This window comes from Strigops habroptila, chromosome 4, assembly GCF_004027225.2.
Source record: "Strigops habroptila isolate Jane chromosome 4, bStrHab1.2.pri, whole genome shotgun sequence".
Lineage (NCBI taxonomy): Eukaryota > Metazoa > Chordata > Aves > Psittaciformes > Psittacidae > Strigops > Strigops habroptila.
Genome location: NC_046358.1, coordinates 61,716,950 through 61,743,264, shown reverse-complemented (window position 1 = coordinate 61,743,264; position 26,315 = coordinate 61,716,950). Strand labels below are relative to the sequence as shown.

Sequence of the window (26,315 nt, the reverse complement as noted above, 5' to 3'; positions counted from 1 at the left end):
TACTTTCCACTGCTCACCGTCTCCTTTCATTGAAATTACCGAATGAATATGCTAAGTTTAAACACACAAAGAGCCACTCAATGAAAACATTATTCTCTTTGAAAGCAGATTTCACCCTAGCCAAGTCTTCTAATGGCTGTCAAGTAACACCTTAATATTTGGTCTGACTCACCATAGCAGGTAGTACACAACTTCAGTATAGAGGTTTTTACACTGTATCTATTAAGTTAGTGACTGCAGATTAAAAAGAAACAAACCCTCAAACTTTCTCTGTATGCCACTAACAGTAAAAAGAGTTTCTAGTGAAACGTCTTTATAGAAAGTTGCCAGGAATAACAAAAGCAAAACAAAACAACTGGTCAGATGTGAATAAACTTACAATACTCCTCATGCACACATACCACTTTAGTCAGTGGAAAATTTACTATCTTGTCTCATTTCTATATGACTTCTTCTATTTTACCTTTGAAGTTATACTTCTAGGGTTCTGTTTTCCACAAAGCATCTAGTATCTGTCTCAGAACAGAGGATAAATATGCAAGAGTAGCTATTACCACCAGAGCACAAAATTGGAATTTTGCATATTTTTCCACTTTTGTTTTCACATTTCACTGTAGATTGCTACATCAGGAAAACATTAATCAGCTGATGACCAAAAATCCACATGATTGTATTTCCCCACTATTTCATAAACACAACGAAATATATCAAATTATTTTTGTATTCCTCTGAGAAGAAAAATATAAAATTATTAATATATCTAAAAACAGTTTATGCAAAGAAAAGCTGAGCACTGATGATAATTTAGTTGAGCCACGTGGGAATTTAAAACTAAGTACAAATGGGAATTTAACCATTAAATGTGACGTTAAACACAGTTCAAGTTACAACAAAACCAAAGTGGTGATACTACAATAAAAACTAAGTAAACTTGGAAGAAACTTTTAAAAACTTTACCATAAAGACAGAGTGAGATACATAAGCCAGAGAACTAAGTAAAAAAAAGAAAACCCACCACATGACAAAAACTTGATGGTTCTAGATTTCATCTTATAAATCTGTTTGGGTTTTTTTAAATGAAACTGCATTCCAAACTTAAAATATACAGCATCTAGAATTAATAAGCTGACACAATAAAACTGTCTGTACAGGCTTGCTAGGGCACCTCCAGGTCTCCATAGTTCTCCAGTTGAGAGCATCTTTGAAATAGCCAGCCAACGTGGTCTGGATCCTGCAAATCACATGGAACTCCCAATGGGATCAGAGGGACAGCAGAACGACGAATGCCAACAGAAGGGTCAACTGTCTTCAGCAGCCAGCAAATCTCTTATTAAAATACACGTATCCCATTCCAGTGTCTGAAGCCTAAAGAAGCTCCTCGCCACAGCCACTCACAGAAGACATAGCTGGTTTCAAAATTAGACTAATAGGTTTTCCAGGGAGTTGCTTCCCTCTCTCCCACAACAGCTGTGCAAAACTCATACATACTTAAAGGATTAAAGCTACCTCAGCATTTTCTTTTACTTGCAATGAATGCAGGTTTTTTTTTCAAGTGCTAAGAGTTTTTTGTTCATCAAATGGTATTTTATGTTTAGTCAATTATTCATTCTGGCTATAACAAGTAGAGCAATACAAGGTTCAAAATATGCTCCAGATGGTAAAAACACAAATCAGAAATAAATCCATTTATAAAAATAGAAAGAGATTAATTTTTCTTTTCCATTTAAAAAAAAAATAATAATAATAAAAGCCATGATTTTACTTTAAATTATCCATAAGCTTTCTTCTGGTTCTAAATTAGTTCAGAATACTTTGAGCTAATATCCCTCTGAATTTGGAGAAATTTAGAGCTTACTGGTTTGTTTTTATAAGAAAGTGTCATGTCAGATGCTAAAATAATTCACATCAAAAATACACTTTTACAGAGCAAAAGTCCTCAAGAATAAATACTTCGTCACAATGAAACGTTTTTCAGTGTACATTAGCAAGAGGAATACACTCACACAAAACCCTAAATGAAATATGCATGGAGGGGAAACAAAGCATAGATAAAATGAGAGAATAACTGAGCCAGACCAGAGAGACTGAGAAAGCATACAAAAGGAATGTGACCCTGAATTTTTAAACAGTGATAAGACAAGAGCTTGATCTTAACATTATACTATTTTGTTACAGCTCATTTTTTTTCAGATTAAATTATACTATCTTCAAGATCAAACGCTACTTTGGCAGGTGTCTGTCTTACAGTTTTGAATAGAATTTCAAGTTTCTACAGCACTAATGCAAAAATCTAAGCGTAGACTGGCATCAAGTGTCTGTCCACACCTCCGAAGGCACCACCACATTTCCAGTGGTTTCCTATTTTGTCAATATCTACTCCATGTAACAGCCAGCAATTCCAAGCTGAAGCTGCTATTTTCAATAACTAAACATTCACATAAAAATGAACTTTAAAACAACTGACAAGATGTTTCTGAGGACCACATCCATATATGCAGAGTGTAACAAGAAAACCTCAACATTAAAACAGTGTAATCATTGTTTTCACTTTAACAGGATGGAGGAACTACACTACAGGGAAGAAAAAAAAAAAAAATGAGAAAAAGGTCAATTTTTATTTTAGCTCTATCAACAATGTTTATACTAAAGGCAAACACATATTACAGGTAAAAAAGTATTTGTTCCAGTACAAACTCACTAAAACATTCACAAAGTTCCTCAAGTCACTATCCCACAGAAATGACAAGACATGAAAGGGAAAACATGAAACAGACAAATTACTAAATCCCAGACCTGCTAAACTCAGGGGAAAAAAAAAAAAAATAGCCAAATTCTGCTCTCAGTTCCACAGACACAAACCAGCAGCAATTTCACCTACTGGATTGATTTGTATCTTCCACTGCAGAATTTTGCCTTTCTCATCCAGCAATATGCCTTATATTAGAAATTTTGCATTAGAAGGGGAAAAAAATGAACACAATAAGAGATAACCACTATATAAAAAAGAACAAAACTGGCTATTTGAGAAAAATAACTAAACCAGATGCAAATTATTCACACAAGTAAGGATATGCACAATCAGGCCCATGCTAATTGAGCACAATAAACATATCGTCACTCATTAAAGGTCTATCTGCCTGAATTTATCTTTGCTTTATCTTCAGTTCTTATGAGTTATTCAATCACTTCCCATCACAGGGAAAGGAAATATTGCGCTATGAAGACAGACCTATAATTAGATATTCCTGTATTTCATTTCACATATATGGCTGAATGAGAATGGATGGGGGAAATACAAACAGTGATAATAATAGTATTTGGAAACATTCAGTAAGAAATATATTGGGCATAGAATAACATCTTAATTCTTCCTCTGCCCATAATGCTGTGTTTACTGCAAGGTCAGTTAAGTTACTTTAAGAGATTTTTAATGAAAACAATTATAAATTTAGAATAACTGTGTTTAAAGCATTTAACAGTCACTAAGGTCAAGTGATTACAGCAGTTACAAGACCCAAGGGACATGTTCACACCAAAACAAAGTGAATAAATTACCTCAGCCAGTGTATGTAATCACTGACTGACCACAGAGGTTATTCAGTGTAGAAGCCCAGATGACTTTCATGCAAAACCAATAATGAAAATTTATCAGCCAAAGGTAAAAAAGGCAAAAGAACCAGTAAAAGTTGCAGAAAGGGCTGAGACCTAGGAGGAGTGTGAAAGAGGGCATGGAAAGCATGTTCCGTGATTCAGTGGTGGAGACAAGGAAGAAGGATGAATGTTAATGAAATGGGTGGACAGGATGCTGAACATCTTGCTCAGGTGAGATATCCAGAGAGTTGCAAAGGATGCAAGACCCACAAAATATATGATTTCAGGATGGACAAGGGCTCTCAGTCCTGTATAACTCTGGCATTTTTAACACCCAGTGAAGTACAAGCGAGGCAGGGGTGCAGAATAATCATCTTTTAACTTTTCCCTTGGCTTTACTACCAAGAAAATAATGGGCAGGTTTTGTGTCTCAGTTATTCTATTACATAATCTTAGTGGAGATGAGGCCTTGGTTTTTTGCCACGGAGTAGGTAAAATAAGCTGCAGAATGAAGCCTAGCTTTGATCTGACTTCTTTCCCTCATGGTATAAATGATACAGATGCCTTGTCTTCATTACTGCTTTACAACACGACTGCCAGTGAAGAAAACCATGCACACAAAAGATATGAAAACCCCTTTCTATAATGACAATGTTATATTTTATGGGAGTTCTCAGTACACTGCTTTGGAATAAGGTTCCTACCAAATATGATGAAAAAACATGCCTCTCGCTACAGAGCAGAAGAAAAATGAATCCTGCCTGTTTCTGCCTGCCGCTGGTATGTATTTTTTAAACTATTACATGTCATCACCTCACTACCTTGAAGGTATCAATTTTCATAATATACATAGCAAATAGTAAAACATGATTACTCCCATTTTGCAGATAGAAGCCTGAAATAAACTGGCAAATGTGCACGCCTGCCTTCATAGTCGTTTTATTACAGATGAGAGGACAGCACTGGAGCAAGTTTTTACCAACAAGACATGATTTCACAGGGGAATCAATTTGCTGCCTCACCTTATGCCAGAAAACTAATAACTGCTATTGTCACACATACAAAAATGCAAGTGGACACTGTGCATGTAAAAAGAAAAAAGTTGAAGATGATTCCTACTGTGTCTCTTCCATCAGCTCGTGTACATACCTACCTGCTTCTCCTACTGCTTCTTACTTCCCAGTCCTGCTATTACATTCCTAGAAAAAGGATAGTTTTGGGCCCGTAACATCTAGTTCTGCCTTCCAGAAATAAGAATGATAAAACTAAATTACAGCAAGATGGCAGTATCTGGAAGCCCCAATCCCAACAGTAATAAAAAGGAAAAACAATTGGGCTGTGGAAATCAGAGGAGGTCAGGATGACAAAAAGAACAGATGGAGAAAATGCAAAGAAGGGTGAAAAGACAGAGAATATGGAAGCTCTTCTATTTAAAAATTTCTTTTGTAAATACAAATGCTTTTTACTTATCTGTTGAAGGGTCAGCCAAGGAACTCCAATGGAATAAAATGATGCTATTAAAGGCATGTAGAGATGTGGCCATCACAGAGCAGGCAAGACAGACTGCGGTGATGGAGGTAAAGTCTGACGACAAAGCTACGCTTTCAAAAGTTTTTCTATAATGCTGTAAATTCATTCTAACGTTTCTTGAAGATCAGCTGCTCAAGTAACCCTCACCTCTGGGTATTTCTAGTGCAAGTGGTGACATGGCAGTACACAGCCAGCCTAGCAGCGGTATTTGTAACAGGAGCATCCTTGCACAAGTTCCCCTCCTTCATTTTAGTCTTCTGCTGTTGCAACTTAATTGGCCTCAACTGTAGCAATATATTATCAAGGCACTGCTATCAAATACAGCAGAATATGAAAGGCATTCTACCAAAGAGGCATTCAAAGTTCACATGCCAGTATTCTAACTCGAAGGGGCAACCATGCGTATACCACCCCCAAAAAATTCTCTTCTTCCAAACAGTATTACTGATTTTGCCATCTTATATTGTGGGAAGAAGGACTTTCATCATTTCCAAATATGTTATAGCTTTCAGCACTGCTTTAAATTATGGTAAACCCAAAACACAGTAAGCAATAGTTTCGGCTATGGTTATAAAACCCCATAGCATCAACTCATGGGACACTGTATGCATTCATATACAATGCCACCACCCCCCTCAGCAACATAAAGCTACACAGTTCTTGCTGTGGAATGACAGAATTTTTTCCCTCAAGATAATGCAGAAATACAGCAAAGTCTCTAAATTTGTCTTAATTAACAGAATCATACTGAGCCTAGAAACAGCACATCACAGGAGGACAGAGTGGAGCAAGGGTAGGTGGGGGGATTTTCAAGTGCTCTAATTCAATTAGGAGGCAGTGACTGACACTTGGACAGGAGAGGTTAATTGGGGTCACCAAAAGGCAGTAATTCCTTACCTAACCAGTCATTAAACTTCTTAACCTCTGAGGGCAGTCCCAGCTCGGTGAAATCGCCCGTGTGGAGAAGGATGTCCCCATAAGGCATCTGGATGCCATCTGTTCTGGAGTGTGTGTCTGAGACGCAGACAAATCGCGTGTGGCCCGCTGGTTTTGGAGTGTCATATGGGATAGGGTCGACCCTAAAGCAGACACATAAAGATCTCGTAACAGTTAGAAGGTTAAAACCCTAGCATCTATTATTTCATCTCTACATAAGCGTGCATGCACACAGACATACATCCATTTACACACACCATGCTGAAGGAAATGACTGTAATGCAACACTGCTAAAAATCCAGAAGGACCACGCTGCTCCTTAAATACTTACCTGGTAAAACAGGGAGATTAAAAAACACAAAAGATATGGCCAGTTTCTGATACTAAAGTTAACTTAAGCACTTGCTCCTTAAACACTTACCTGGTAAAACAGGGAGATTAAAAAACACAAAAGATATGGCCAGTTTCTGATACTAAAGTTAACTTAAGCACTTGCTCCTTAAACACTTACCTGGTAAAACAGGGAGATTAAAAAACACAAAAGATATGGCCAGTTTCTGATACTAAAGTTAACTTAAGCACTGGAAAAAAATGGATTTGAGAGACTTCTAATTCAGATATATTTTTTCTGTCACCTGCCTTATGGACAAGCATGGGCCATTAAATAACAGGTCACACAGGTGAGCCAGCAACAGGCTCTCACTTGAGCTGAGCAGCTTAGCACCTGATTTTGTTCAAGAGCACAGGCACTCCTACAGATTCCAGCAGGAATATTGATTTACACACAATCAGGTATATTCAGGAGTGCTTGGATGAAGCCCAGAAATTGCGGAACTGAGTCTAATGATAACTTCTTACCCTCACACAAAATTCTGAGCTCATATTCCCAAAATCTATGAAGGCAGGAACTGATGTGGTAGAGACTAAGCAATCACAGATTAAACTTTTTTTTTTTTCTTAAAGCAAATGATGTTAAAAATTTATTTCCATTGGTAATTTCCAAGCTACAGTTGTTAATTTGGTTTTATCAACTATACATGACCTATCACAGAAGTTTTGTTTTGAGGTGTTCTGGTTCTGGGGTTTTATTAAATATGAGGAGTATAGAGAAAAATAAAAGAGAAGAGCTTTATGCATACTTAGTGGTTAGACATTGTAATTTTTAACAGAATAACTTAAAATACAAAAGCCAACCCACTGCCTACTTTGGAATAGCAATTATTTCTCTGTAGGGTTACCGTCATTTGAATAGCACAGCATCTGGATTAACACCACAGAAAACCTCATCCCAGCTCCACAAAACTTCAACCCATTCCATTGATGTGCCACTTTCATCACGGTTAGAGCTTAGCTTCACCTAGAAATTTTGAGATATTTAGGGTCAGAATAATAGTCCACCTATGTCTCAAATCATGAGAGCAGTGAAACCAAGCTCTGAGTGCTTTAAAACACCTAAAATAATGCTCTTCTAAGAGTTATTGGGACAAACTGGCACAACAGATATTAAAAAAATGGTTCTTGAACGTGAAAAGAAAATGAAACAGGTTTTATTAGTTTTGCTCTCCACACTGAAAAGAAAAACCAAGTCACTAGCACACATCACTGTGAATATGTTTTTCTTAAATCCCCACAGTAGTAATGAGATGTTGCAGTACTCCTTTATTTACTTGAACAGTATTTACTCTTTTTAGTAAACTAAATTAGTATTTAGTGTTTACTATACACTGAACTGTGTGAAAACTTCCACCAGCATCTGTAACTTAAGCCCCCCACATAGGTGAGAAAAACCAAAACATCCTCCAGGGAGCAATTCAGCTCATATACTCAGCAGTTTGTAGTGGTTCAAAAAATCAAACTCCATCTGCATATGTACTGGTCTCCAGTGGAAAAAAAACATCCATGTGAACACACTGAATAAGATTTTACTGAGTCTTGTATATTTGGTAGAATGATTACTAACAGCTAAAATTTTAGCATGGGAGAAGGGGGGAAAGATGTTATTTGTTAGACTGCATTCGCCTAGGTACCATAATTAGTATTTCCAGTCAAAGTGTATTTACCATAAATGTACCACATTTGGTTGCCATGATCCAGTGAATTAATTTACAAAATTAAGGCTCTACAAGATCATTTTACTGCAGGCTGCAGTGGATGGGAAGGGGGAATTTGATAAGTAACTCGTTTTGGCATTGCACCTCCTATTCCACCCAAAGCACCAGGTACAACTAGTTGAGCAATACAAGTGGTTGCCACTAGAACTCTGACAATCAATTGATTCTTCTCTGCAAGGGTCAGAAATTAATAAGGTTATTATTACAGAGGAAAATTCATTTACCCATTGAAATCATGCCGGCAAGCTGAGCAGAACTGTAATTATAGGCCACAGTGCTTTTCTGTTTGGTGTCTTCCTCCCAGATAATGACGGTAAGCCGAAACAGAGTAAACATGGGGGTCTCTCCCAATCATTTCCAGACTTCCAAGTACATTTACACAAAGACACAAAAAACGAACACTAACTCTTATCACATACCTTGTTCAGCTCGTCTCTGCCTCAGCTGGGAGCAGCACTGCCTGCCTCCGGGGAGCCCAATTTTGTTTGTATGCAGCAGCTATGCTTTTGCTATTCTCTGCAGTTTGTTTCCAGACAAACCCTGTTTTACTTTAGGCAATCCCTACTACAGTATAACACCAAAATCCAGTTTAGGAGTTTTCTATTCATCCAATGACTGACTTACAGAAAATTCTGTAATCAAGATTCATTAAGTTCCTGACCCTTCTTTCTCCTCTTTACAAACACTATGATGTTGCCAAGTAACCTTTTTCCTACCTCTTAGCTCAATTTCTTCTCTAATTCAGTAGTGCTTGCATACTACGTATTTGAAAGTGAGATACTGAACGTTATTGTGCTCAGCCCGTCAATTTATCTTACTCAAAATAGTCCTTCAATAGAAACTTAATAAAAGTGGTGTTATTGCCAGTCCTAAAGGCTCAAGTTTTCTTTACATCCACAGCTACAGTATGGCAAACAGTAATGCAAGATTTTCCATTTCACTATATCACAAGGACTGGCCTCTGAACTGCAGCAGGCACAGCTTTCTTTTTTTCCCCACAGTTTTTGGTGACAAAGGAGATAAAATAATTATTTCAGCCTTGCCCTCCACCAATTTGCTGAATCAGAGCACATACCCAAGAAATTCAACATATTTTTTCCCGTTTGCTCCAAACACAGTGCATCTAGCTAATTCCGACACTCTCCATCACCACAAATATTTTATTTTTTCAGTCTTCTTGAGCCATCAGACCAAAACACTTTACAGATGATTTGATGGCTGTGTTTGGAAAAGCATGCTCGTGAAAAGATGCGGTAAATGTTACTCCTGAATAATTTATATGTTCATACATTGGATTAATACAGAAATCAGGAAAGGGAAAACAACCTAAGAAAATAGCCAAGTATCAAATGAATGAAGATTTTTTTGCCTTAAGTTAGTAAATGATTTTCGGCACCTAACTTCCTGTACAGAGAGCTGCTAATAGGTACTTTTCTATCCTAAGATATCTTGCACCTTAGAAAAGCACGCACTTGGGCGTTTTTTCAGAAGTTTATGTAGGGCCCAGAATCAAATCCCATAAGGCAGTTGAGCAATGACTGCTTTTTAAGATCATGACAGCAATGTAAGATCTGTCACGTTTAATGCATTTATGGTAAGGGTTTAGGCATCAGAAGGGACTATATAATCATTGTACACTTCCATAAGGGCTTTGTTTATCAGGTAATTACTTGACTTTACTAAACTGCCCTTACCACCAGTTGTTCTCATTTAGAGGGAGAGTCCCTCAGGTACAAACCTCACATTTAGAGTTTACAGCTGCTCCCAGGGAATACCGCTCCCAGGGAACACATGGATTTGGAGTTGTACACTGTCCTCATCGATCGGACAGCAAATTTTGTCATGGCTTTATGCTTTAAAAGCAGAGATGAAGTAAAAAATGCAACAATGAACAACACAGAAGGATGTCACACTATGCAACAGAAAAATTAGGTAAGATACAAACAGCATTTTTCTGGAAGGATTAGAAAGTTTTGGTTGCAAAGGGTAATTCTGCATGGGTGATTCTGAATGCTGAAAATACAGGACTCTGGCTAGGTTAGCCGGCCCCCGGGAATGCCTGTGGGTAGAGAGCTGAACCCACAGCCTTTTCACTTCCCTGCTCTCTTGGGTTTTGAGATATGCAAACCCCAAATCCCCTCTTACAGAACAATTCCCAAGAAACCAATTCATCTGTGAAGACGGAATAAAAATCTTAAACATTAAGCCAGAAAGAATTTCCAGTTCCTTACACTGAATAAATCACCCAGATGAATGCAGCACCTATGCCAGACAAAACATTTACAGACGCTGAAAAACCCTCCTCCTGCACCAAACCCTACAACTCAAACCAGCACTGCTACTTACAGCCCACCACTTGTAAGCTGGTTCTGCTGGCTTTGCTAGAGGTGAACAAGTCACCAGTCAATGCAGAAAACCATGTAATTTAAAATCAACTGTACCCCTGCCAAAACCAGCACAGCTCATAATGCTGTATTTTTGTCTGGTTTAAAGCAGAACTAACAGCAATCGTCAGAAAATTACACAGCCACAGACTAGAAGTAGCAGATGGTGATCAGCCTAGACCCGGGTAACTAACACTTAGTTATCTACTATGCCCCATCCCTGGCAGTGTTCAAGGCCAGGTTGGATGGGGCTTGGAGCAACCTGGTCAAGTGGAAGGTGTCCCTGCACGTGACAGGGGGTTGGAACTGGATGAGCTTTAAGGTCCCTTCCAACCCAAACCAGTTGGGTTGGAAGGAATTCTATGATTCTACGATTTTAATCTTTCCCAGGCTCACCAGATGCACAAATATTCCCATGACATACAGGCCCACATCCTCCCTTGGCTGTGCCACATCATATGCTGACTTTTCATCTCTTTTTCATTTCTCCATTGCATTGTACCTATGACTGAACTTGTGGGTTTGGATTTTTATGACATCTAAATCAGTATTCATTATAGATTCATCTAAAGCACAGACTTCGAGCCTGTGTACCACATAAAATCTGTGTGTGTTGTTGCATTTACTGGTTGGCGAGTCATTTGGCAACATGCTATCTAGTAACTATTCTATATTAAAACACAATCTATCTAGCTTTTCTATATTAAAACCATATCATACTAGCTTTTAAAACCCCTCCTACTCATACTTGCTATGAATAATCAGTTTTATTTATTTACAGTTTAGCTTCCTCTTGCAAAATCTTTTACTCTTCCTGCTACACCTATTTTCAAAATTTGTAAACCAAATACTTTTTCAAAGAGCCAGTTAGCTTGGTATATTTAGTTTAGGATTAAAATACAAACATTTTCTGCAAAAACACTCTTAAAAGCTTGTTTCTAAGTGCTGTTAGTTCACCCTCCTCAGCTAGGGCAACAAAAGTTAATTTTGTTGAAACTGGAAAATAAAAGCAATATATTTTCTACATCTTCAGCTTTTTCTTTCTTTGAATTCATACCTCTGTCTCGACACATGCTCCCTCTGGCATGGGAAGTTCAGCAGAATTTCTGTGAAAACGCTTTGCAATGTACTGACAGTAGCCACATCTCGCAGCTTTATTATATTGTGATCTTTGTTAGAGCCAGTCCCAAGTCCTGGAATTGGATGATCATGTGAGACCTGTGCCTGAATTATTTTTGTCAAAATATGTCAGTAAGTCTGTCAGTTGAAGCAAAAGCATGAAATGCATCTGTATGCCCTCCAGACAGTCAAGAAACGGAATGAAAATAAAAGATGTGTAATTGTTCTTATTTATAGAAAAATCTGAGGACTATCAGGCCAAGGTCATTATTTTAGAACCAGTTTTTAATGCCACAGACCAGAAAGACTATATCAAAATCAAACTGTACATGTGTCTACATTTTCAAACAAAAACTTTAATATTTTAATTTCAAATCTTCAGCTCACAACATTAGCATAAGTCTTAAAATGGAGTGTCATTTAGTGTAGGTTGATCAAGCTGATATGAACATGAACGCATTACTAAAGACTTTACACACTATCAGATTAAAAAACCAAAACTCCAGCATCAAGTGTGGAACAGACACAGTGCCCGTGTTCTTCATTAGAACTTACTCAAAATCTTTTAAGCTGCTTCACTCTCCCAAAGCTACAAGCAAGCAAGCTTTCCGTGCCTGGGTTGCTCTGCAACTGCATAGAATCATAGACTGGTTTGGGTTCGAAGAGACCTTAAAGCTCATCCAGTTCCAACCCTCTGCCATGGGCAGGGACACCTTCCACTCGACCAGGTTGCTTCAAGCCCCGTCCAACCTGGCCTTGAACACTGCCAGGGATGGGGCAGCCACAGCTTCTCTGGGCAACCTGTGCCAGCGCCTCACCACCCCCACAGGGAAGAACTTTTTCCTTATATCCAACCTAAATCTCCCCTGTTTAATTTTAAACCCATTACCCCTTGTCCTGTTGCTACAGTCCCTGATGAAGAGTCCCTCTCCAGCATCCTTGTAGGCACCTTTCAGATACTGGAAGCCTGCTGCTCTGGATGTGGTTCCCCAAATTTGTAAGGCATCTTGGAAGATCCAGGTATTTTCCTTTTCCTCTACTGAAGCACTCTTACGTTCTCCACACATGCTGCCCATTACAACACCCCGTAGCCAGGCAGGCAGGGCAACGGCAGCTCCTTGCCCACCACAATGAAAACACCAGTGTAAGGGCCATCGCTGGGCACACACCAGAGCCAACAGGTCAAGACCAAAGCTCTTAGATGACAAAAATCCAGAAAAAGCCAAATTGCACTAGGGGAGGCTATCAGACTGTTAGGATGGTGACTCTGGGGAGACCTCATTGTGTCCTTCCAACACTTAAAAGGGGCCTGTAAGAAAGATGGGGAGAGACTTTTTAGCAGGGCCTGTTGCAAGATGACAAGGGATGATGGTTTTAAACTAAAAGAGGGGAGATTCAGGCTGGAGGTGAGGAAAAAATTCTTTACAACAAGGCTGGTAAAACACCGGCACAGGTTGTCCAGAGACGTGGTGGATGCACCATTCCTGGAGACACTCAAGGCCAGGCTGAATGTGGTTCTGGGTTCTGGTCTAGTTGAAGATGTCCCTGCTCATTGCTGGGGGGTTGGAGTAGTTGCCTTTGAAGGTCCCTTCCAACCCAAACCATTCTATGATTCATTTCCTCGAGTCATCTTACCATGACTGCCAGGGCAGATGCTGGTTTCGCAAGCACAGCTTTAGATCCCAACCCTCAATGAGATTCTGTATAATGAGGGCTCAGTCACAGGAACTGATTAAAAGCAATAATATAGTACATGCCTGGAAAACAGGGAGGAGGTGAAGGAGAACACTACATGCAGCTGACAATAACCATTTCAATTTTCTTTCTTAAGACCCTCATACCCTGGGTGAAGGCAGCCACCACAGGTTACCACAGCTTTCCTCAGCCAACAGGAGAGCAAACAGATTGGAGAAAAAGGCCTGGTAGGAAACCCAGCAGAGTGAACAGTAACAGCACACCACAGAGGCAGCAATGGTTGCTTCAGCCTAACCATCAAAGAAGTGATACAGAAGCCAAGACACCAGGTAAGAAAATGAGTTCAATTCACTGACTACCCCAAGGCCACCCTGCACCTCTGCCTCCCCTTCCAGGAGCTCCTTTCCTGCAGCCACATTGCGCTAGAGAACTCACTGGTTGCCCATCCACGGCTAATGCAGGGAACCGGAAAGCTGAACAAGCATCTCTCACTCCTGGCTGTCCCGCAGGTGGCATCCCTCCAGACCCACTGCATAAAGATCCCTGGACCTGAAAATTCACTCCATTCAGTCAAGAGTTACTGTCACTTGGAATTTTAAAATTCCAAATGAAACAGGCCTTTTACAAATATTTTTGAAGCTTTAGTGAGTGTTTTATAAAATGGTTTGGCAAACAGATTAGCTTCTCAGTATTTGCAACTGACCTCCTGATTTTAAAAGGGAAACTACAAAAACTCTGGTGAATGGGACAGGCAGGTTATCTGATCACATTGTACAGTGAAAGGTAGACAGTCTGCAAATTCTTACAGCATAAATTCAGCCATCACAGAGATACCCAGACAGAAAATATATACATGCACAATCACAGAGCTGATTTTGTGATACAACACATGCTGAATGACACAAAGCCAAATACTCATTTCCTCTTAGTAAACACAATGAATGCCAAAATATAGCATTGCTTTAGTTGGCCACTGTCAGCCATTAATTGTTCAAATCATAGATATTAGTGCTTTTGTTAACTTGACTCCATCTTCCAGTATGGTCAAACACCAAGAAAACATCTGGTGTCTGCTCTCACTAAAAAGAAAGGGATGCAAATACCTCTCAACACTCTCACTGGTAGACCTTATTTGTACAAGCACATGTACCTAAGAAAGCCACACCTCTTCTGGACACCTCCATGTACACGTGTCACCCATCAAAACGTTAGAGAGAGCTCTGGAAACTGTAAACCAGAGGTCTGAGATTTATTTCAGAAATGGCATTAGTTGTGCCTCGGTACAGTGTGGAAAGAAAAAAAAAAAATCACATTTACAAACCCACAGGAGGATTCAATGCACCACTCAGCAGCTCACTGCTAGCGTTTCCAGCAATTATAGTTGCAGGAAAATGATGGATCTTTTTATTTCAGGTTTTGGAGCTAGTTTACTTCCAGTGAGATTTATGAGATTAAACAGAAAAGACCTATATTATGCACTGTCACCATCTGGACAAACTTAAGAAAACCCTCCTTTATAAGGAACTTATAATAATACATCTTCTCGGCCCTGTATAAACCTCAACTATTAAGGAGTCCAAACTCTGTTAGTCCCAGATTCTGGTCAGTTATAAAACCGGAAAGAGCTAAAATCCAGATTTTCTATGGTGTTCTTCGGGGGCAAGTAGTCAGCTGGTCTTTCTTCTGAAGTACCTAACCTCCCTTGATATTAATGGGAATTGCTTGAGTGCTTTTGAAAATCCTATTAATCATCCCACTGCAGATGAAATTTCTTTTTAGTCAATGAAATACCTTCTAAAATTTGTAAGTGGCTTTCCAAAGATTAGAGAAGCAAAACAGAACTGAAAACAGTATCAATACCAGTATCAGCATCACTCTAAGGCCCAGGCAAATGTTTCCTTTAAATAAAACAGTAAATTGCAGACTTTATGCTGGTATGGTTTCAATTAAAACTCAGTAAGAAACACTTTTCCCACATTCTTTTGTTGTTGTTGTCGGGGGACTGCTATAAACTATGCCTTCCCCTCACCCCAAAAGAACTCATTTGCTGATAAAAATGCACCTACTAGGAAAGGATGTTAGTAAGCTCTCTACACCAAAAACAGATTCCTATTTCCCTACTATAAGCTCTACAAACACTGACTAATTAAATATACTCAGAAAGTATAATTGGGCATACCAAATCCCAAAGAGAAGTGATTTTAGATCCAATTTTAATTTAAGGACAATGAGATCTGAAAAATACACATTTTTCTATCTCAGCAAGAATAAGGCTAAATTAATGTGCGGTCTCCCTCCAAACATTTCAATTGCACAAGTCATAAAATGGGGTGGACTTACTTCTAGGGTGGAAACCACAGTGAAGGCTTTAGAGCTCTTACTTCAGCAGTATACCAGTTTTTCAAATTGTAGTGCAAAAAAAACCCCATCCCAAAACAAATAAAAGCAGACCTCCAGGACAGATTCAATTTAATTTTACTCTAACTTGACAGATCAAAAATGCCATCTTTCTCGGCAATTAGGACAATTTTGGTCTCGGGGAAAAATGCAGAAAACTCATGAGATGAGTTATAATCACACAGTTCTGTCAAAAAATAATTGTATAAGCATGTATTGCAGTATATACTCCATTTTTGATGTCCATTTTGTTAAGAATGAAATCTGGAATGCCCTAATTCATACAGAATTCATAAACATAACCCAATACTTTTTTCTTGGTGATGATAAATTCAGCAAATAGACAATAACTCTTACGTAACAAAACAACTGGACTTGAAGGAGTTTTGAGGAAAACTGATTATTATTTTAGAATTTGCTACCAAATTCAAAATCTTATCTTCATGTTTCAGAGACAAATAGTGTTCAGACACCCACAGGACTAAGCCTAGTGTTTGCAGAAAACCACTTGAGGTTGCTTCTGATTTCCCCTGCCCCCAGTATATATTTAGTCTTATTTCTACTTGAAATTTCATTGACTTTCAGCTCAGGAAATACAAGTGGTGGTCTTTAATCCAAGTATACAGTGCAAGCAAGAACCTCTGCACTTAGCCTTCTCAATCATTTTACTTTCTGACCTGGAGGTATCACTCTCTCCAGGGATGAGATGCAATTCCATCTCCATGCAAGAAAAGTGTTACCTTTCTCCTGAACAAGAGTGCTAATAATCATGACTCTCTCTGCCATGCTGCCTTATGATTTGACTTCCACGGGGGTGATGGAACTGAGTCCAAAATTCTGTTCAAAGGAAAGACAACTCATGCTAAGCAAACATCACCAGTTCCCATTTTTAAGTTACTAAGGGCATAGAGTGCCATCAGAATCCTATGAAATTGTCACTGATGTTAGTAGGATATTGGTGAACAGAGCGGAACGTATAACTCAGAAACAAATTTCCTAGTATTCATGCAGCAGGAGATATTATTTTAAAGAAGTAATTTGGCAGATGTTAGCTACAAAATGAATTTGTGGATCTGAACCAGTACAAAAAACTGTCTCTGTTAGAATGTACATTCTCTCTTCCATTCTCTCCAAGCTCCCTCAAACTTTTTTAAGATATTAGCAATAAAATGCTTCCCATCGAAATCCAGGCATCTAACACTATTTTTCTACTAAGTAAAACTCTTCATAATAGCCCTGCTATCTTAAAAGACCTTTTGCCACTCAGTCTTATGTATATGAATTATTTCAGCCCTTGTCAGAGGTTTCAGCCTCTAGCTCCTCTTCAGGTTTAAGCAGCTTTCTGCAGGGAAGATGATAAAATACAGACAGCAATTTAGCTCTCCTTCAAAAGTTAAGTCCCTGTTTTTAAAGAAACAGAGGAGATTATTAACTAGCTTCTACCAACACCAAAATACAGGCTCTTACTCAGCATCCGGGTAACCAAAAAGCTCAGTACTACATTAAAACAGTTTATTGAAATCATTCAGCTTTCACGTCATATAGTCACACAGCTGGCCTCGTATTTCCATAGTCCTAGCAACTCCATGACCACAATTTTTGATACCAGTCATCTTAAACTCAGCTTGAATTCTAGATTTAGATTGGTGAGAGATCTCAATCAGTCTCAGGGTCTACAGAAAAATATGAATTTACTTTGTATAATTTTCTTTGAAATACCAGAATCAAGATCTGCTCTTCTACATACTCTCAATCCTTCACAGTAACTTCAGTGGAGACACAGAAACATAAATTCTACTGAAGAGAATTTTGCACATTTATCTTTCTACCCTTTATCTTTCTAGTGAAATTGTCTTCATTACAGCTAGCATCATCTCCCTGACATACATGTCTGACATGAAACCCAGCTGCAGACAGAACTGAATTCAATCAACAAAACACTGCAAATCCTTGGTTACTTGATTGGAGAGGGCTGTAGTGTGCTACACTGTATATACTAAACACAGGTTCTTTTATTTGTAAAAGGCTGTGCCAAATACATTCCCAGCTAAAAAGATTACACCAGATAGCTTTCTCCCTCTTTTCTCTCTCTCCAGTATTAAACAACTTATGACAAGGAAACTGCAGGTCAAATAGTACGCATTCCACAATATTTCAAGATACAAATATTAATTCGAGGGAGAAAAAGCTTGATAGATAAAGCTATAGCGTGTGTGTGTGTGTGTGTATAGAAATAAAATCTCATGTCTGCACTAGCAGAAACACTGCACAAACGTAGCTTCAGCTGGAGATACCCCTTAGAAACGCACAGTTCATTCTGACTTACTTTCTTTCCCCCTTTATGTTCTTTTACAAATCTCACTCATTATTTGGCGTTCTCATACACTTTCTCCCAAGCAATGAGTTACTTATGTGATACAGGCTGCTGAACTCAGCACCTTCCTCTAGAAAATAAGTAAAAAGTCTTATAGGTAAAACCCAGCACTGACTAATTTTGCTGCACCATAACTATAATTTATCCATGGCATTTATGTGACAGACATCACGTTAAGACAATATTATGAGAAGCACTGCTGCATATATGATCAGGAGGTTTTATCAATAATGTAGTTAAATAGGCAGAGGGTTTGTGGGCAACCACAGTGTTCTAGGTTATCTAAGAACATTTTGGTTTTGCTTACATTTCCATCATAAAAATTAATGACTTAAGAGTCCTCAGTGGGAATATGTGGGACATTCATATTTATCAGAATTGTTACCGACTTCTGCAGTTAGCAATTATTCTGTATTAAACCATTTCTTTCCAAAGATGGATTCCCCAAAATCAAATAAATCCAAAACTGAATTAGTCAAGACTGAAATCTACCTGAGGGATACTTTTAAAAAACTCAATTTAGAAATGAATTTACTTTTGCTTCTATGCCAGTATCAAAGGCAGGGGAAAAGAGGGAAGAAAAACAGAATCATTTTTATTTCAGTATTATCTACAACTCAATTCCGAAGCCAAATAAGCTGAAATCCCTCAATATGCAGCTTCTATATGTATATAGCAGTAAGGTATTATCATGTATGACTCAGATGTTGTTGCCAATTGTACCAACCTACTTAGTAATCAGTTAATATGCAACAGAATGCAAGACCCTGAAAGCTTTCAAAACTAGCTGCTTTCCCATCCATCCATTGCACACTATCAAAATTTTGGTTCGCGGGGCAGATGTAGAAGGGCACTGCAGAAAGTAATTTCTATGCCAGATACAAAAAGCAAATACTTTGTAGTTTGAAATTTAGAGAAAAGAATATCACCATGGAAAGCTCCAGGAAGGAGGGAAACAAGCTGAGCCACATAACATTTTACGATACAAAATGAGATGTGGGCCATGTAATTTCACTTACGTGGATCAGTTATAAGTGATGCAAATGCAATCCCACTGATTACACTTTCAAACAAAAGGGGGAATTTCATTACTTCAACCAATGCATTAGATGTGTAGAAATTATAAAACATCCTAGCTGCAGCAGAACAAATAGAAACCATCATTTCACATTTAGATGGTAACAACCAAGGTGGGTGAAATTCATCCTATTGTGGTGGATGCTGGGAAGGCATAAACTGAATGACGCAACATTTAAACTCACGTAGTCAGTGGTACGTAAGGTCTCATGCACAGAGATTAATTCCACCAAACTTGCCATTAATAAGCCTAAGGAAGAGAAATCATACCTCAGATCCCACAGACCATGAGTTAAAAAAAAAAAAAATCCCAATAAAGTAAAAATAAAAAACAACCCAATGAAACACCCCATGCCTTTTTTTTTTTTTAAATGCAAAAAGAATCTTTTTTTTTTTTTTTTTAATTTATTTATTTATCTGCTGGTTTCTTGACGCTTGAGAATACAAGGAGGTTTCTCTGAAATAAGACAGGCTGCGTGAACTAGAAGTACCATAGCTTTTCCTATATGACTCTCTAGGGAGCCTATTTATTAGGCATAGTACTGTTTTCCAATTTAGCTTAAAGCACTTTTCCTAGAGAATATGAGTGTCTACACCAAGAGGAATCTGAGAGTACCAGCTGCAGAACAGCCTTTTCTGTAGGAACTATCTAGAATCAGTTTCCCTGCATGGATAACAAGTTGAGTCTTGGTTTTCATCTTCATATTCAGTGTTTAAAGGGAAAAGAAACTTAAATTATTTTAATACGTATTTGAATAATAAAAACTTAAGGAAAGCTTCAGCTACGTAAAAATTCACAGTAAAACAGACAAACTGGCAAAACCAAAATACATAAACATATGGAATTATCAGGGTGCACTCACCATCAGCTATACTAACTTTGGTTTGCTTCTTTTATTTTTAAACAATCAAAACCATTTTTGCTTTGCCTAAGAATATGTGTAAAATTGCATCCACCTACCCATCCACAGTAATTTTCTTCAGCACGCAAATGAAATGCCAGTTCTTTCCCTGTCATTATGGAGCAGGAAAAGATACCTTCCAGGCACAGACAATAACAGAATTCCACAAGAGCTCTGCACGGCTATGGGGAATTGCAAATTTTTAAAACATGTATCTTTCTATGAGTTTTCAAGGGAAAAAAAAATCATTACTAAACATTCTGTAAAAGATATTAAATAAAAATTCCCAGCATCTTTGACAGGCTTATAACTATTAGGGTATTTTCTGAGTAAGGAAACAGGCTAATTCAGTAAGTTGCACAATTATTTTGTTCGTTATTGTTTGTTGCACTATTTTGTTCACATCAATACTTTAACAGGCATCTGTATTAAACAAAATTAGCAGTTTAGATTGTTAGTTCTTTGACTGAAGTGACTAATTTCCTGCAACCTTTCTCCTCCTTCCTCCCTCCAAATTTTTTGGCAATCAAGAACAGACAAACTGTTTCATAATGAATACTGCCCTTAAGGGCAAAACTGGCAAGAGACTTCAGTCTGTTCCAGAAATCCCTTCTGGAACTGATTATTTCATCTAGTTCTACTCTACTGGTTTACTTTGGCCTGTAAAATCTTGAGTTCCTTCATCTTCTGCAGACCGTGAGGACTTGAGAAGAACCATACTCCTAAAGCGCAAAATTGTCTCCTTCTAGAATTAAGAGTCTCTGGTCAATCTGCCTTCTGGAAAACCGACTGCTCCAAGCTTTTCCTCAAGACCGGCTTTGTCTGCAGGCTGCTGTAGAAACCAAACGGTAACACGCACAGAGGCTTCCCAGCAGCAGCTACTTGTACATTAAGAAACCACCTCCACCACTTGCTTTTTTCCACTGGTATTACCTATAGCAACAAGGATCACATCTATTTCTCTCCTTGTCAAGTAACATGTTAGATTTTTATTTTAAATAATGCTTATCTTTAACTGATGAAGAGAGTATCACACAGTTCCAAAGAGCTATGCTTGTCTCACCCACACAAATGACATTTTCTTCTCTGAAACATCACAATCTCCCCAAAGACCATTTCTCACCGAAGAATTACCTTGCTGCTGCTACGATCTGATACCTGTATACCCTTCACAGCGTGTCACCAGGATAGCAGGCAAATACAACTTAGTTCAACAAGCACAGGTGTGTATTTTCTGTAGAACAGCTAATTAACATGGCTGACATTCACTATCATGTAGATTGATGACATTCACCGTGTCACCTTCCTTATATGCTGCTCTCCCTCCTGCACACATGCACACACCAAACACAATCATAGAATGGTTTGGGTTGGAAGGGACCTTTAAAGATCATCTAGTTCCAAAATCCCCCGCCACAGACAGGAACACCTCCATGATCCAATAAGCCACTGTGCCCCTGACCTTTGCTAAATAACCATGCCCAGAGAATAGCCTGAATTACAGACTTGCCACTGAACTATTTCTCAAGATGACATGACCTGCCAAGTGTCCATACCATCAGCCCCAAGACATCAGTGAGCAGGGCTATGCCTAGCTGCGCTCGACTTGGCCAAGCCAACTATCCAAAGGGAATCTAACCTCTCAGGAATTTAAGAAGGTCTCCGACTCACGGCATGTGCCACTCACTTCCCAGTTCCCTGCCTGATGGCAAAAATGCAATTCCAGTCCAAGAGTGATGGGAACATGTTTGTGGAGGGACAACTGCAGTATGGTGCAAAGGGAATTCAGCCCTGGGACATTTAGTACGGCCTGCCACCAGTTTAACTAGGTGTCAGACCTGCGCACTGAGGAGAATACAATGTGCAGCCACTCTATGAGACAAGCGGCTCACCAGGACCCAGCAGTGTGCACCTGCAGCCCAGAAACCAACTGTGTCCCGGGCTGCATCAAAAGGAGCACCTCTGCTATGCAGAGAGACTGGGAGAGCTGGGCTTGTTCAGCCTGGAGAAGAGAAGGCTCCAGGGAGACCCTAGAGCAGCTTCCAGTGCCAAAAGGGGCTGATAAGGAAGCTGGAAAGGGGCTTTTTACGAGGGAAGATAGTGACAGGACAGGATAACAGCTTTAAACTGACAGAGGGGAGATTGAGATGAGATCTTAGGCAGAAGTTTCTCCCTGTGAGAGTGGTGAGGCACTGGCACAGGTTGCCCAGAGAAGCTGTGGCTGCCCCATCCCTGGCAGTGTTCAAGGCCAGGTTGGACGGGGCTTGGAGCAACCTGGTCGAGTGGAAGGTGACCCTGCCCGTGGCAGGTGGGGTTGGAACTGCTTTAAGGTCCTTTCTACCCAAACTGTTCTGCGCTCCTATGATTCTATGATTACTTTATGTTTTGAAGCAAGTGCAGGGAAGTGCTGTTGACTGCATAAACTATGCTGGAATTTTTCACACCACTAAGCAGAAGAGAGGGAAGTGTTAACTGTGCAGACCTGTTGTCTCCTGGATTTTCCCTGATGGTTCCCAGCCTGTGATTCTTTATTTCATGAGTGTCCCACCAACCTCTGACTCATGGGAGATAACAACTTGTATTAGGAAGCCTATCTAGACAATTGCCTTTACTATCCATCCCATTCAAAGATCTGGTAATGGCCACTATTTGCAAGACTGAGTAAAATACACAAGCACAGACTTGTTCTTCCTTAAAAGTCAGCACAGAAAGGTTTGTCACGAACCGTATCATGGGTACTTGACAGCAAAAAGGGAAAAAAGGCCGTCTTTCTCTCCCACTAACCCAGAACCTAGCCTACAGACAGGTCACATCCTTCCAACCACTCCTAGTTCCCAGGCATGTGTTCAGTTAAACCTCTTCCCAACCCCATTCACAGTGCAGCTGCACTAACAACTGTCTTGAGCCAACAAGTCAAGACTTCAGGCATCACAGCACAGAAGGGATTACTCACAGGACAGCCATGCAGACCTAGACCTAGATCTAGCCATTCTTCTGTGCCCACCTTGCCACTTCTCATGGCACCACTGCTGACTTGGATGGGCAGGTGAGTACGAGCCCAAAGTGAAGCAACGAGAGCACTGGGGCATGGCAGGAGTAAAGGCAGTGAGCTGCTCCTTTCAGCAGAACCTGCATGATGGATCAACAGAGCAACTTTCCTAAATGTTAAGTAGGTTTTCTTCCTTCCTACCAAGACAAAAATAAGAACCTCCTTGCTCTAATGAGAGTTTTCTCCATATCCAGACGCAGTCTGATCTTGCATCATATGTTCAACTTCTAGGTGAATCCTTTTGTTACAGACAGTACTAAACTTGGACATGAAACAGACTTCCTAAACAGACAAATTAAAAGCAAACAAAGACAATGAATGAAGGGGGAAGGGGAAAAAAAAAGGGGGGGGCAAAGGAATTAAATATATAGAGATAAGAGCCCTGACTCGAGTTTCTCTATTGTGCCAAGGGGCTGTATTTCACAACCTTCACACCCTTCTTTCCCAATACCTCAGTCCTAACCATCCACGGGTGTTGTTGGTTTTGGGGTTTTTTTACTCCATCTTTTTGTAATTTCCTTGAACAAAACTCTACCTTTACATGGTCTCGGGTATTTATTATGAACTTTAAAAGCAGCAAGTGACCATGCTACATACGAAAAACAGTTATGGTCTGCCCAGTTTCACAGACTTTGCTTTTTTCTTTATTTTCCTACAACCATTTCATTTTTTTCCCTGAGGGACACACTGACGTGAATGCCACATTAACTGCCAACTCTATGAGAAGAACGTTTCAATCACTCATTACAAAAATCAGACCACTAAAGTCCAATGACAAGACACTGTTTCATGCCCTTCCAGTAACCCTGCAGCATGGCTATCACTGCCACTTCTTATCTTATCGCCATTTCAAACATTGTCTGCTATGGTCAGACAAAGAGCCAGACCTAAACAATGATATTAAACGAAGACTTCCTTCCAGTGCAGTCTTGAACTTCTAATGAAACATCACTCCTTAGGCAAGATAACAAACCATGTTGGGGGGGGGTTCAGGCTTTAAAATCCAAGTCAAGAGAATGTCAAAAGAAAGCAAGCTTCCAGAGAACGGCAAAGCTATTACTGCATGTGAACATTCTCTCTGGGCAACAGGTAAGCACCAACTACATTCACATGTACAGAGAATCATAGAATGGTTTGGGTTGGAAGGGACCTTAAAGCCCATCTAGTTCCAACCCCTTGCCATGGGCAGGGACACTTTCTACTAGACCAGGTTGCTCCAAGCCCTGTCCAACCCGGCCTTGAACATGCATACACACACAAAGAAACACATATACACCATGTGGTGGGGTTTTTTTTATTCTTTCATTTCTTTTAATCACAGGAAAAAAAATAAGAAAAAAAATGCTCAGTTCAATTCTCCTCTATTACACCTGGTGAGCAGGAAAATAAAAATTAAGAGGCTTTTTTGGCTCATTAGATTTTAAAACACAGCTGAAGTGGCTGGGAGTTTTCCAGAGTAAAGAACTAAGAGTTTTTTAATTTCATTAAAATTCACACAGCTCTGCATTAGAAAGTGATGTCAGTTAGAGAAAACTATTTTTGCAATGTTTTTATAACAGTAAAAGATCTGATCTATATGAAACAAAACAAAAAGACTAAACCCAGGAAGGAGCAAGACTTCTGCTTCCATAGCTTTTCCTCCATCTAGCTGCTTGCTGTGAAGACTGTAAGCATAGTCTGTGTCCTCATTAGGTGGATCTGTTAACATGATTAACATTAGAACTACACTAGCAAACCTCACCAAAATAGATTTGGCCTCTGCTCAGACTAACTGCCCCTTCTTCCAGGGGAGCCTCAGGTAGAAGCCTCAAATGAGGATTAAGGATTTTCAAGGAGAGAACATTCTGTCCAGGGCTCCACGTGACAAAGAAAGACCATTCATTCTTCACTCATCCTATCCGCACAGTTTTAAGAGGGACGATGCTGACTTCCCACACGTCCCCAGACACAGCTGTACCAGAGAAGGTCAGAGGTGCTATCCTACCACTCAAAACGGGGTCCTTCTTTGGAATCTTGGTACCAACCAGATGTGCCTTGCACGTTGTTCTACACAAGTGAACTTTAAGCCATTCAACCCCAGGCACATAAACCAACAATTTCGTAGCTATGCCACATGAAGTACTTCTGCAAACAAACCACGAAGTCTACGAAGCCATCCACTGAACACAAGGCTCCTACTCATCCGTGCAGGTATGCAGACTGATAACCTTGCCTTTCAGCAGCAGTGTCAGCCTCTGCAGCCCCCAGTCCCACCTTGCTATGGGTGGTTCCTGCATCTGCAGCCTTCTGTTGTGCCAGTACAACTGTCTGCAGGGACAGATGGTGAGCAGGACCGGAGAACTCAACTGGGCTACCCTGACTTTCTCACCCTCTCACTCCAGGGGATTATGTTACCCTGGAGTAATCTCACCCTCTCACCCCAGTTATGTTACATATCCAACACAGACACACGTGGGAGAACAGAACAGCAGTGCAAAGGAGTGAGGGCTATTCAAGTTGGCAGTACCACCGTCCCCAAAAAAACCAGCCCTCACAAAACCATGGCTCCACACACTCACTGTCATCATGAATTTAATAAGCAGTGGCTTGAATCGGCTCTCAAACTACAGTGGATGTTACAAGGGACGTTAGTTTGAGCAGCTTAAAGGAGCCTCAGGTTACAGGTCTTTGTGAAACCACAGAGCAAATCAGATTGCTGACCTGTTGAGCAGTTTAATATCACATGTGAAGGAAGTGGTGAGCCTTGATTGGGTGCGCAAGCAAATGCTTTCCTAGTTTGGCTCCATCATGGATTAAGCCATATAAAAAAAGGCAAAAATACCACAATGGAAAAAAAAATATATATTTTTTTGAGTATGTGTGTGTGTATATATATATGTATATATCCCTTTTTAGCAATATAGTTCAGTTTAGGAAAACATTCCACTGCATCTTACTGTTTCTGCAAGGATAATGAAGACTCAAAAACTTTTGATCCCACTGAAACTTGTGGCAAAACTTCCATGCACAGAGGTTGCACTTCGAACCATTTCCCCAGAAGCAATCACAAACCATCCTTTCAAATGTATATGATGGGGTACATAGCTCAGTAAAAGCACAATTACTGAAGTTCTACCCTCTTTATTATTTTCACGAACATTTAGGCCAAGT

At 39.6% G+C, this 26,315-nt stretch overlaps 1 protein-coding gene across 1 annotated transcript in view; it reads right to left on the bottom strand.

The window, feature by feature from the left end:
• Positions 1 to 26,315, bottom strand: part of MPPED2 (metallophosphoesterase domain containing 2) — a 102,135-nt gene that overhangs the window by 58,534 nt on the left and 17,286 nt on the right. The window contains exon 3 of the mRNA XM_030484665.1: positions 6,019 to 6,200. Within this exon, the coding sequence (XP_030340525.1) occupies positions 6,019 to 6,200 (182 nt within the window). The remainder of the gene's footprint in view (positions 1 to 6,018; positions 6,201 to 26,315) is intronic.